This window comes from Squalius cephalus (assembly GCF_949319135.1).
Source record: "Squalius cephalus genome assembly, chromosome: 25".
Classification (NCBI taxonomy): domain Eukaryota; kingdom Metazoa; phylum Chordata; class Actinopteri; order Cypriniformes; family Leuciscidae; genus Squalius; species Squalius cephalus.
This window is the reverse complement of record NC_137146.1, coordinates 28,907,220-28,920,404: the sequence shown is the minus strand read 5'-3', so window position 1 is coordinate 28,920,404 and position 13,185 is coordinate 28,907,220. Positions and strand designations below refer to the sequence as shown.

At 39.9% G+C, this 13,185-nt stretch overlaps 1 protein-coding gene across 3 annotated transcripts in view; it reads right to left on the bottom strand.

Moving 5' to 3' along the window:
- The window catches only part of cdk13 (cyclin dependent kinase 13), a 32,216-nt gene extending 19,946 nt beyond the window's left edge, over positions 1-12,270 (bottom strand). Inside the window, exons 1-5 of one of the 3 annotated variants that reach the window (XM_079863159.1) lie at positions 10,577-12,270; positions 3,945-4,117; positions 2,591-2,957; positions 1,274-1,453; positions 1,059-1,198 (exon numbers count right to left, since the gene is read on the bottom strand). In XM_079863159.1, coding sequence (XP_079719285.1) covers positions 1,059-1,198; positions 1,274-1,453; positions 2,591-2,957; positions 3,945-4,117; positions 10,577-11,559 — 1,843 coding nt within the window. In that variant the 5' untranslated portion in view covers positions 11,560-12,270. The remainder of the gene's footprint in view (positions 1-1,058; positions 1,199-1,273; positions 1,454-2,590; positions 2,958-3,944; positions 4,118-10,576) is intronic. The other 2 variants (XM_079863161.1, XM_079863160.1) reach the window with 2 other exon arrangements.
- Between the last annotated feature and the right edge of the window lie 915 nt (positions 12,271-13,185).

The window sequence follows — 13,185 nt, the reverse complement described above, 5'->3', positions numbered from 1 at the left end:
ACCAGATGATTTAAATAGCTATAGTAGTACATAATGAATTATTCAAGAGTGATGGGTTGATTTTGTTGAGTTAATGCTGAGAAATAATTTTTACTCTGAAGGAACGTGTTACTTGCTGTTTTATTAAATGGCAAAATCCTTTTAGGGCTGAACGATTTAGGAAAAGCTTCACTGTAATAATATTGTTCAAAGTTGTGAATAAAATGATTCGATATTTGAGTATGTTTTACAGTAAAATACAAAAACAAACCAACAATTTTCTTGTACTATATCATATAGTCTACTCTGCAGTCTTTCTACTTCAAGATTATATTTATAAAAATTTTTTTTTATTATAGATCAAAGCAGCACTGCGCTAATAATCACGACTTTATTAGGCATTATACAGAGGTAAGATGCTATTGAAACTTAAGCCATTTCATAATTCCTGTTTTTCAGTCCCCAAATTGAAGACCTCTTAAAATTATAATTAAGACTTTTTATAACATTTAAGATATTTGAGACTTTGTATGGCTTTAAATTTGATAAAACTGAATGTAAGACTTAAAGATCCATAGGGTGTTAATCATTTGTGAAATTTACAAGCAATTTCTAAGTGAAAATTGTTTCAAAGTAAATGTATGTCCACGGTTTTTGACCAATCCAATATGTACAAAAATAATAATTATGATTTTATGATTTTTTTTAAATAAAAATAAACCAAATAAAAAAATATTTGGTAATAACACTGTAATATTGTACTGTAAAATAAACAAGTAATGAATTGTATTTTACTGTAAAATTACAAGACTTATATTTGCGTGTCAGTTTCTTCATTGCCCAAAAGTAACCCATCAAGATTTTATTTTTATGGATTGCCATGAAAATAGAAATATGCACTGCCAGTTTCAGAGTGACGCTCGGCACTGTGTTCATTTACATGCGTGCAGCCCGTCAGGTGTGCAAAAACCTGCAGCATATATATTTATTTAAATAAATGTCAGCCTGCTTGATGAAAATCACACTAAGCCATATCGCAATATCTATTTTATTTCGAAGCATCATGCAGACGTCCTTACCAGTGTCTTTGTCCTTGGCTTTGTACACCTGCCCATAAGTACCTTCTCCAGTGATCCCAATGATTTCAAACTTGTCAACACACCGCTTTCCCCAGTCGATCTCGGTTTCCTTGATCTCTCCAAAGCGTGGACCACAAATTCTGCAATGCAACCAGAGAAGGAGATTTATGCATTTGCTAAAGAGAGAATGTGAGAAGAGATTGTTTGGCACATACTTTGGTCTCTTGCGTGGGATGGGCATCTTCTTCTCATCCGGCGGGCTGTGCGGGGAGCCGGGAATGATGCCCGGGAGCTCCGGAGGAAGAGGAAGGTCTGAGAGGAGCGCACGCGCTTTCCTTTCTGGTTTGTAGTTTTTTTTCCCTGTGGTTGCTGAAGAGTCTTTCAGGCTACTGACACTGAAGAAAAGGAAGCCATCAGAGAAACTATCAAAAACAATGCAGAATACAACAACAGCGCTAGGGCTGGCCGATATGGCCAAAAAAAACATCACGATAAAATGTTCATATCAGTCGACATCGATAATGATCAGCGATAGATGTCAAATCTATATTTCTCCCAAGTTTAAAGGCAGATTTTTGCTCCTAAGTGAAAGTTGTAGAAACCAAACCGTTAATTGTGGTTTTAAACTGCTCTTTATTGTCAGGACAGGACAAACACTTCACGTTTTTGAATTCTTAACACTTTTCCAGTCATTTTTCCTCAACAAAATAAATATCTTAATAGGAAAATTAATTTCTTAGTTTCTGCATTTTCTTAATTGTTTCAAGTCTTGAAACCGGTTTGTGTCGCCCTGACTCTGATGGCACGTATCTTTGACACTTGCAATATTAATAATTGTACATGTTTTGTCTCTTAGAAATGCTCATTTGACTGTGTTGACAACAGTAGTAGCTTGAGTTAGGATGCAGATGTACATTTATGTTCATTAACAATAACATCTGTAAAAAAAAAAAAAAATTAAATGGTAAAATTGAAATATTCAGACTGTTTTATTAAGATTAACCATTGGTCATCCAGTATCATGCATTTAGATCATATAATCAACAATCTTTTAGCGTTAGGTAAGTGCCCATTACCAACACAATTCAATCTGAAGTTAATTAGCACATCGTTCGACCGTACTGTTTTATATATATATATAGGTTATATGTGTTTGCGCACATGATGCGTAATACACACGATGACAGGAGAGTGACGGCGATGCGCAAATCGAGTTGCTCTCCCACTTCTGCTAGTTTTACTGAGATCTCTTATCCCGTGCGAATTGGACATTAATATTGCAGACGTCCTGTGGTAAAATTACATTACTCCATCTACCCTGGTAAAGTTAATCCCGTCCGAATAGGGCTTAAGACTTTTACTCAAGTCGTTTAGGAATTGGTGACTTGTAATGGAGTCATTTTCACTGTAAGGTCTCTGTACTTTTACTCAAGTATTGTTTTCAGGCACTCTTTACAGCTCTGAGAGCGAAATATTCAGACGGTCTCTTTATCGATTTCTGATTTTATCACAGATGAATTTAGAAAACAAACCTGTCGCTTCCGTCCACATGATCCAGGTTGTTGGGAGCCGGTGGAAGAGAGGCTACAGCCGCTTTCTCTCGCTCCTTCTCTTTCACCTGAGGGACCGCTCCTCCCTTCTTCTTGTCCTCCTTCCCTTTGGCGTCTCTGGCGGGCAGCGAGGCGTCTGCGCTCCTCTTGGGTCGGTCCACAGGAGACTGAGGCTGGCTGGACACGGGGGTTCTGGGGCCTTTCTCACACACCGGTGGAGGAGAGGGCGGTCGGGTCTTCTTGAGTGTGTGGTTGGACACCGGGTTGGGCGGAGGAGCGCTGGAGGACGACGAGCCTTTGGTCGGGGTCGAGGCGTTGCTGGAGGTCTTGACGCGAGCGGCTTCAGCGGCTTTAGGGCGAGTTCAGGCAAGTTTATTCATACAGCACATTTCATACACTAGGGCAATTCAAAGTGCTTTAAGCAGAAAGGCGTTAAAATAATCACAATATAAAAGCAAGGAAAACTAATAATGTTATAAAGGAATAAAGATAAGCTTCTCATCTGACTAAACACCGGTGTATCATATTTTTCAGAGCTCCCAGTTTTACTGTGAGATTTTCCCATGGTGATTACACTGTGTCTCTGGTGCTCTTTCTGCGCGCCTGAGAAATCTATTTGACATCTCCGATACACCCGATTTTTCCCTAAAATCAGACAGGAGGAGCTCTAGGACTCAAGGGGTAACCTCGGGTTCACTAACCCATCAGTCCAAACACAAAGATTTGTTCGGAAGCTCTAGGAATGGACTCGATCCAGTCCGACCCCACAGAACCTCGGGTTTAATTACGTCAAACTAGTGTTGTCAAAAGTACTGACTTCGGTACTATGTCGATACTGAAATTTAAAAAATGTGACGCTTTGAGCGGAATCAAAAACACCTCTGATTGGCCGTTGTGTTCACGAGCTCATCGGATATGTCTGTGATTGGCTACAATGATCAGCGCTTCAAAAACATGTTGTAAATAGACATCAATGATGCTTTTCAGCGAGCGCTTACACACACACACACACACACACACACACACACACACGAGACCAGTCCGCTGGCGCTGACAGACGCTCCTGCTTTCAAAAAACTCTCAAACGATCCCGTGCGCTGATCATTGTAGCCAATCACAGACATATCCAATGAGTGCGTGAACACAACAGCCAATCAGAGGTGTTTTTGATTCCGCTCAAAGCGTCACATTTTTTAAATTTCAGTATCGACCTGGTACCGAAGTTGGTACTTTTGACAACACTACGTCACACTCACACCTCCACCACAGACCCAGGTCATCAGCATGGTTTCATCTCTCAATTTCCCCAATGAAGTAATTTCTGTGAGTCTCTTACCTTTCACCTTCTTCTGCTTGCTGAGCTCGGCGGCCAGGCTGCTCTTCAGGGTCAGTGTGCTGGGAGAGAGGCTGGAGGGCCGGCTCCGGGACCGAGAGTGGCGGTGACGACTGCGGGACCGAGAGTGACGGGTCGACGGGTACGGGCTCCTGCTGCGGGACTTTCCCGTACGCCTGAGAGAGCAACAGCAGAGTGAGTTACATGCCCATGATTTACTCAGCCTGACGCCATCCTAGGTAGACATGACTCTTCTTTCAGACAAATACAATCAGAGTTATACTGAAAAATGTCCCGGCTCTTACAAGCTTTATAATGGAAGTCAATGGGTTTATGTTTTTGGAAGTCCATCAAAGCGCATCTATCCATCATAAAAGTGCATCCATCATAAAAGTGCATCTATCCATCATAAAAGCACATCTATCCATCATAAAAGTGCATCTATCCATCATAAAAGCACATCTATCCATCATAAAAGTGCATCCATCCATCATAAAAGTGCATCCATCCATCATAAAAGTGCATCCATCATAAAAGTGCATCTATCCATCATAAAAGCACATCTATCCATCATAAAAGTGCATCTATCATCATAAAAGCGCATCTATCCATCATAAAAGCGCATCTATCCATCATAAAATTGCATCTATCATCATAAAAGTGCATCTATCCATCATAAAAGCACATCTATCCATCATAAAAGTGCATCCATCCATCATAAAAGTGCATCCATCCATCATAAAAGTGCATCCATCATAAAAGTGCATCTATCCATCATAAAAGCACATCTATCCATCATAAAAGTGCATCTATCATCATAAAAGCGCATCTATCCATCATAAAAGCGCATCTATCCATCATAAAATTGCATCTATCATCATAAAAGTGCATCTATCATCATAAAAGTGCATCTATCATCATAAAAGCGCATCTATCCATCATAAAAGTGCATCTATCATCATAAAAGCGCATCTATCCATCATAAAAGCGCATCTATCCATCATAAAAGTGCATATATCATCATAAAAGCGCATCTATTCATCATAAAAGTGCATCTATCATCATAAAAGCGCATCTATCCATCATAAAAGCGCATCTATCCATCTATCCATCATAAAAGTGCATCTATCCATCATAAAAGCGCATCTATCCATCATAAAAGTGCATATATCATAAAAGTGCATCTATCCATCATAAAAGTGCATCTATCCATCATAAAAGTGCATCTATCCATCATAAAAGTGCATCTATCCATCATAAAAGTGCATCTATCCATCATAAAAGTGCATCCATCATAAAAGTGCATCTATCCATCATAAAAGCACATCTATCCATCATAAAAGTGCATCTATCATCATAAAAGCGCATCTATCCATCATAAAAGCGCATCTATCCATCATAAAAGTGCATCTATCATCATAAAAGTGCATCTATCCATCATAAAAGTGCATATATCATCATAAAAGCGCATCTATCCATCATAAAAGCGCATCTATCCATCATAAAAGTGCATATATCATCATAAAAGCGCATCTATTCATCATAAAAGTGCATCTATCATCATAAAAGCGCATCTATCCATCATAAAAGTGCATCTATCCATCATAAAAGTATTCCACAAGACTCTGCGGGGGTTAATAAAGGCCTTCTGAAGTGAAGCGATGCGTTAGTGTAAGAAAAATATCCATATTTAAAACTTTATCGACTAAAATAACTAGCTTCGGCAGACACGAACGCAGAGACGTCAAAGATTACTCTTCTACGACTACCGTAAAGTTATAAATATGTATATTTTTCTTACACAAACGCATCACTCGCTTCTGAAGGCCTTTATTAACCCCATGGAGTCATATGGATTACTCTCATCACGGATGGATGCACTTTTTTTGGGCTTTATAAAGCTTGGAAGAGCCAGGACATTTTTTAATATAACTCTGATTGTGTTCGTCTGAAAGAAGAGTGTCATATACACCTAGGATGACTTCAGGCTGAGCTAATGTTCATTTTTGTGTGAACTATCCCTTTAAATCTGTAAAACAATCTTATTGCTTCACAAGACTTAGATTAAAATGCTTGATTCATAATATGGATTAATTGTATGATGACATTTTTTGGATCTTTTCAGTTCTGGGAACTTTCAATGGAGCAACTGAAACCTCTTGGGTTTCATTTAAAGGGGTCACGAACTTTTAAATTTAAAGGTCAACTTATGACGTTCGCTTTGTTTTTACATTCAAAAACATCAAAATTAATAAGTAATAGGCTATTTTCTACCCTGGTTTTGAGCCTAGCTCCAGTTTTTATGGGCGTGCCGCATTGAAGACTTGGAAGTAAACACCCACTGCTATGATTGGATAACAGTTTTGCATATTATAATGAGTTTCATGTAATGCCTGAATCGGTGGGCGGGGCTAAACAGGCAGTGATGAAGTAGGCGTTGATGATCTTCTGCGGAGGCGGGGTTTGATACCCTCTGACGTCATCGATCCTCACATTCGCTGTGCCTGGTGTCAATAAAAGCTTTTATTGGACTAACAAGGAAGTTTTCAGTTCTGAAACTTACAAGATATTCTTATTATATGATGACCTCTTATATGTCAAAAGCTCAAGGAGAATTATTTCTCAGTTCATCACTCCTTTAAAATCTTAATTTGCATTAAGAAGATTAACTAAAGTCTTTGGTATGACAAGTAAATGACAGAATTTTCATTTCTGGCTGAATTATCCCTTCACTCTTAATCTTTTTGCAAACAATGAAAACAGCGACTGTCAAACCATAATTACAATAAAGCACTGTAAAAGTACAAGGAAGTCGTCAATACAACAAGCGCACCGTTTTCTGAAGTCACGCATTAGAATTGTGTCAAAGTAATAAGACGACAACTATAACTATAACACAGAGGAACAAAACTGTTGGAATAACCATTTTTCCTGCTGATGAACGATAAAAACACTGACAGCCAATCAGAATCCACCCGACTTTAACATTTAAAGAGGCAAATGCCACTAATGATGCGCATGTTTATTCATCACACTCAAATACACTTATAGTGAAAAGTATTGCATCGGGTTAGACATCATTGGTTCTTGCGTGTCTTAACCATTCAATACGCACAAAGTTTCTACAATGATGATTTAAGCCTCGTTCACAGCGATTAAGCGATGGATCACTATTCACTTCTGAACACTAGCGCACGTGCTCTGATCCGCATGAGGGCGAGTCAACTTCAATAATCAATATGAAGAGCGAATAATAAAAGACAAGTAACAAATCATCAGTACCCCCCCCCCCCCCCCAGCACTCCCACCATCACTCAACATGGAAAACATTAGCACTGATCTGACGTTTAGATCAAAGCAATATTTAAATACATAGATCAGATAAACGTTGGTTTCCTGTACTTGTTTTGAAACTAACCACTTAAGGCTTTTAATCTTTTCACAACGCAAGTTGCATTTAATAAGGAAAGATGGAACTGAATGCAGAAACTAAATAACACAATATAAAACTTAGACGTGTTTGATCACCAAAGGGGCATTTCCAAAAGGAACCATAAACTTCCTGTGGCCTTTATTAAAAATATTAAATAAAAGAAAAAAAAACAGCTTTTTATGCTGAAACAATTTACCATTAACAAAAGCGGCCAATGGGAGACGGCTGTTAGACTGAACCTTGAGTTTAAAACGCCGTCTCTCCTGTTTGGTCGTCTAATCGTCTGACAGCGAGGCGGATGAAGCCACATTATAACTGAATCAGCCAATGAAAACGCAGTCATGGCACTTCATTTGCTTCTCAATATGAGATTATAGTTAGGCTATCTGGTTTATATTACAACCAGCATTATGCCTAAAATAACATCTGACTGAGTCCTTTATAAACGCAGGCCTGGTTTCACAGACAGGGCTTAGATAAAGCCAAGATTAGATCCATCAGAACATTCAAGTAGCTTTTATAAACATGCCTTAGAGAAAAAACAATGCACTGATTATATTTTGAGATATTTTTCACTGCAAGAACAAGCGTTTAGTCTGGGACTATCTGAAGACTCGTGTGTGAGACCGGGGTTAGTGTTATTAAACACACATCGGGTAGAAAGCAGATGCTATATGTAGCAAAGTCTGAGGCTTCAACCTCCAGTGTGTGTGTGTGTGTGTGTGTGTGTGTGTGTGTGTGTGTGTGTGTGTGTGTGTGTGTTTCAGACTCAGTCTTGATAGAATGTGGAAAGAGTCAACAGTGGGTGGGAAGACTGTTTCAAGGTCAAACAAATCAAACCAAAATGTCTTCTTCACTTCTGCGCGAACAAGAACTACAACGTAGAAACAAAGAACAGTTTGTATAGTCTTCAACAACACACACGTGAAACGGCACAATCCGACACACTTCCGTTAACTGCGCTTTTCCCACTTCACATGCTTCTTAGGCCTATATCAAATTCAATGTATTTACAGGAGTATGAATTTAAATGTAAAGTTGGACAGAATTGTGGACTAGAGTTATACTCAGGCCTCTCAATAAAAACAAGGCAAATTAAACTAAAGTGCATTTGTATCTGACAGAGAAAAGCATCAATTAAAAACACAATTATGTCTCTCACACAGTTCCACTTCCCACAGTGCAATTATTTTAACACATTAAAAGTTAATATATTCCTGCATATAAATGGAGCAGGATACCTGTAGTTTCTCCAGAATAACATCTACAGTTTTATTAGCGCACTACTGTAAAAACAGTAGATGTGTTAAACAGTGCAAGTTGCGTATCTTACATTTTAATTTATTAGTGGCACAAATTATAGTATATTTGTCAACCCTCATTCAAATAAAATTAGATAGATGTCCTAGAAAACAAAAAAGAAATGCAACTTGCGCAAGTTTTACAAGATCGCTCGTAGTCGATTCTTTCAAACGGCTTGTTTCAATTATTGACGGTAAATTTGTTCAAATGAATGACACATTTATAATAAACCTAGCTGAGCTGCAAGTACAAAATACAATAGTATTACGATAGAATATTCAATTATTCAAGATTACAGTCTTTATAAATTTATTTTCTTTACTTGCCGTTAGAAAAACTTGCATAACGCACCTGATGTCACAATTACGATTTCCCAGAAGGACATAAGCGCAACATATTATAAAATGTATAACATTGTATAAAATGCTCGGCTATTTATTAAAGAAATATTCTTTGGTTTCGATAAAACATTCATACAGTTAAGTGGCCAGCGTATCTCCATGTTTTGGTTTGTATAATTTTTTCCGCTATTATTCAATTAAAGTAACTAACTTTTCACCCTAGCAGTCAAACATTTGAATTCATGAAAGCTTGTTTCTGCCACAGAATAAAAAAAAAATATTAATTTTGACTTTATCTTGCAATTCTGACTTATTTTCTCAGAAGATTTGAGGTTTAAACTCACAGTTCTGAGTTATAAATTGAGATTCTAAAGATGTCAGCCCACAACATTCTTACAATTGTGAATTTATATCTCACAGTTCTGAATTAAACTTGTGACTAAGAAAATGTCAGAATTGTGAGATTAAAAAAAACAAACAAACAAACAAATGATAATAATAATAATAATAATAACAACAAATAATAATAATAATAATAATAATAATTATAATTCGCAGTAATTTATTTAGTGGCAGAAACAATCTTCTATACAATTCACTGCGACTCATCACTCAAGAGTTTCGATTCAACCCGATTCGATTGTTCTGACCGACTCAAAAGAACATCTCGCTTACGAATCGAACATCGCGTGTTCTTGTTGCGCTCGTCCCAGTAATAACCAATTATACAGCATTTACAAATCAGGTGTAGTTACGAACCCTCGCAAAACATACAATCACGCTCTCTTCGTACACAAGGTTATAAAAATTTCAAATAATCGTAAGCAGTGTTGGGGAAAGTTACTTTGTAAAGTAATGCATTACAATATTGCGTAACTTAGTTACTTTTTTAGAAAAGTAATGCGCTACGTTACTTTTTTTCCACCTAGCCTGGGCTTGTTTTTTTTTTATAACAAAAGTCATATTTTTGTGCATGTACAGTAGAGGTTCAAACACACCCTTCAGCTGCTGTTATTCTGGGGAACGGAAGAATAGATGCGGGAGGAGAAAGTTTAACACTTACTTTACCAATAAAAACAAAAAAACAACTAGTCATTTTTGCTTATGGTTCAATCATCGAAGGTCAGAAGCAAGTACATTGGTCAATAAAGTCAGATTAAATGCATAAATTAGTAATTGGAGGTTTGCATAGTTTTCTGATTCTGCATTTCACTGATTTTATTCATTTTGAAAAATATTGAATATTTTTTGTGTGCAAGTGAGATGAGTAAATGCACGCTCACATTTAGTCTAGAACTACAATAATCATCATGTTTACACACACACACCGCCTCTGCACTTCGATTTGTCTCAACATGGGGACAAATGACAGCTATCAGTCAATAAATGTGAAAAAAGTAACTTGCGTTACTTATTTGAAAAAGTAACTCAGATATTTTGTTGTAGATTTTAAACGTAACGCGTTACTTTACTAGTTACTTGAAAAAGTAATCTGATTACATATCTCCAGTTACTTGCACTGAGTTACCCCCAGCACAGACCGTGAGTCTCGCTCTTACCTGGCGTCCGGGCTGGGGCTCAGGGACTTCCTGTAGGGGCTCCTGGAGCGCGTGCCGGGGGCCTCGCCCTGCTCGTAGGGCCCGTAGCTCGGGGACCGGCGCCAGTACGGGCTGGACGGCGAGCGCTTCCTCTTACTCGAGTACGAGCTCGGGGACTTCGAGGCGTTATAGGCACCGTACAGCTCAGACTCCCGACCGTAGTAGGTCGAGCTGGGAGACACCCTCCTCGGGCTCCTCCGGGAAATAAACGGGTAGTTTGTGTTCGGGGACTGATATCCATAGGAATAAGAGGTCGCGTAGGGACTGTCCGCTGCTTTGAAGCTCGGACTGCTCCTCCGGTAGGCCCGGAGCTCCTCGCGCTCGTCCCGGTAAGCTTGTGGCGGTTCCCTATACGCAGATGGAGGGTCCTTCTCGGATTTGGACTTGCTTTTATGTCGCTTTGAGTCCTTTTTGTCCGCTTGGGACGCGGCTGAAGGCTTCCTACCGTTGCTGTCGTGGTTTTTCACGTCTTGCTCCCGGTTGGATCGGTTCCTCTTCACTTCCTTCTCTTGCCGGGCTTTCCCCGCCGATGCACCGGTTCCATCTCTCCTCCGTGATGAGGAGTTTTGCTCTCTCCGTCCCGGTGTGGAAGCCCCTCCGTAGCTTGAGTCCTGAAGCTCGGCTTCGCTCAGTCGCTCCACGGAGAGTGTGTCGGTTCTGGGCGACGGGCTCCCGGAGAAACGCTCGGACTGCGAGCTCACGTCGTCGTATTCCACTAAAGTCCGCACATCGCCGTCGTAAACCACCTCTTGCTGCTGCCACGACTGTTGCTGCTTCTCCCGGGCGTGCTTGTGTTTCTTTCTCCTGGAGGACGACGACGAGGACCGGCCCTTCTCCCGGTGCTTCTCTCGGTGGCTCTTGCTCCGTCTCGCCTCTCGCGGAGTCCTTTGTGGCGGCGGGCTTCTCCCTCGGCCCTCGCGGGGAACGATCTCCGGGTTAGGCATTTAATATCCCACTTTTATCCACTCGTGTTTCAGTACAAACAAAGCAAAACATTTGAAACCCACTTTAAGCGCTAGTTAGCACAGCTAGCATCTGTGTGTTCACACAGTGACCGTTCCCATCCAGATCACAGCGAATCCATCGCATCTAACCATCCCGATGCACAACAATCGGATAAATCCTTGAAAAGCCTCGAATATGTCAGTAAAAGGCTCGAGTTATAATCCAGTTCCGCGCGTGTGATGAAAAGCTTGTGTTAGCAGCCTGTGCTAACTTAGCAAATCAGCCACACAACAGCCTTTAAATCAACCTCCATGGCTCGGATAGCGGTGTCCTCCGAGGGATGTGTTAAAAACGGGTTGTTTTTTGCGCCTGGTGAGATTTAGGAAGGGAAATATCCCACAAAAAATGTCAGCTAAATCCACACATACTTATGCGGGGTTGAAACTTCTTGTCGCCCTCTCACACCGACTCACTAACAAGGAAGTAGCCCGCATGCTGGACCAGCGCGGAGTTCAGTTCGGCAGATTCAGCACAATAGAGAAAAGCAGAAATTCGGGTCAGTCTAAAGAGCTGCGCTTGTGTATAATTTTTACCTAAATACAATTCAAATGAAAATACTAAATAAATCAGATGGTGATGGGGCTAAATTAAGCTGTGCTCATTCAATGGTACAAAAACAAAAGTAGCGAATCACGCGCGCTACGAGGCCTTTGCTCTCTGAGGCCTTCAGTCAGAGTGGATTTTGCTCTTATTAACTCCTGAATCGTGCAAACACGTGCCGATGGCAGCAGAGGGCGACACTGATCGCGAGCCTCCTTTTGGACACGTGAGACTTTTTAAATCCGAGAAGAGTAGAGAAATGAGCCTGTTATAATGCTGGTTTAAAACAATAAACCAGTTGCTGGTGATTGATCTCGTTACTTACGTGTATAGTTGTTCTTTTATATGAATGAATCAATCTCTTGGCGTGTGTTTGTACCTGTAGAATGACCGTAGGTTGATCTTCTGGTGGTTATCAGAGAAAATAACATCTATAAAGAAAACATAACAGACCATAAATAAAAAAGAAACAAGAAAACGTCAAGTTTCATCATTTAGACAAATTCCTCCTCAGAGCCAGTTATATAAAATATAAATTTTGTTTTTATTACCAGATTTACCGAGGTAAAACTAACTGTTGTTTTATAACCATGTCATATTATAATAAGTATTAGCCTACTAATAATTGAAACCAAAGCAACCTTACTTTAATGGCCACAGACTATTATAAAAGCACAAATATTTTACATTTATTTAAATAATTCGTCCATTGCGTCCAAATATCACCTTTAATAGCAGAAAAAAGAAGCGTTTGCTACTGAAGTCTCTGGTGGACAGAGTGAAACACACACACACACACACACACACACACACACACACGATCCCGCACTGGCCTCTGGCGTGACGTCACGTGTCAATCATATGACGAACAGATGTCGGTTCCCCATCAGAAAGAGTCTTCAGATTTCACATGTGCATAAGAGAGCCATCGTGCTGTGACGAACCACTCATCCCATGATCCCACAGGCCACCCATCCCATGATCCCACAGGCCACCCATCCCATGATCCCACAGGCCACTCATCC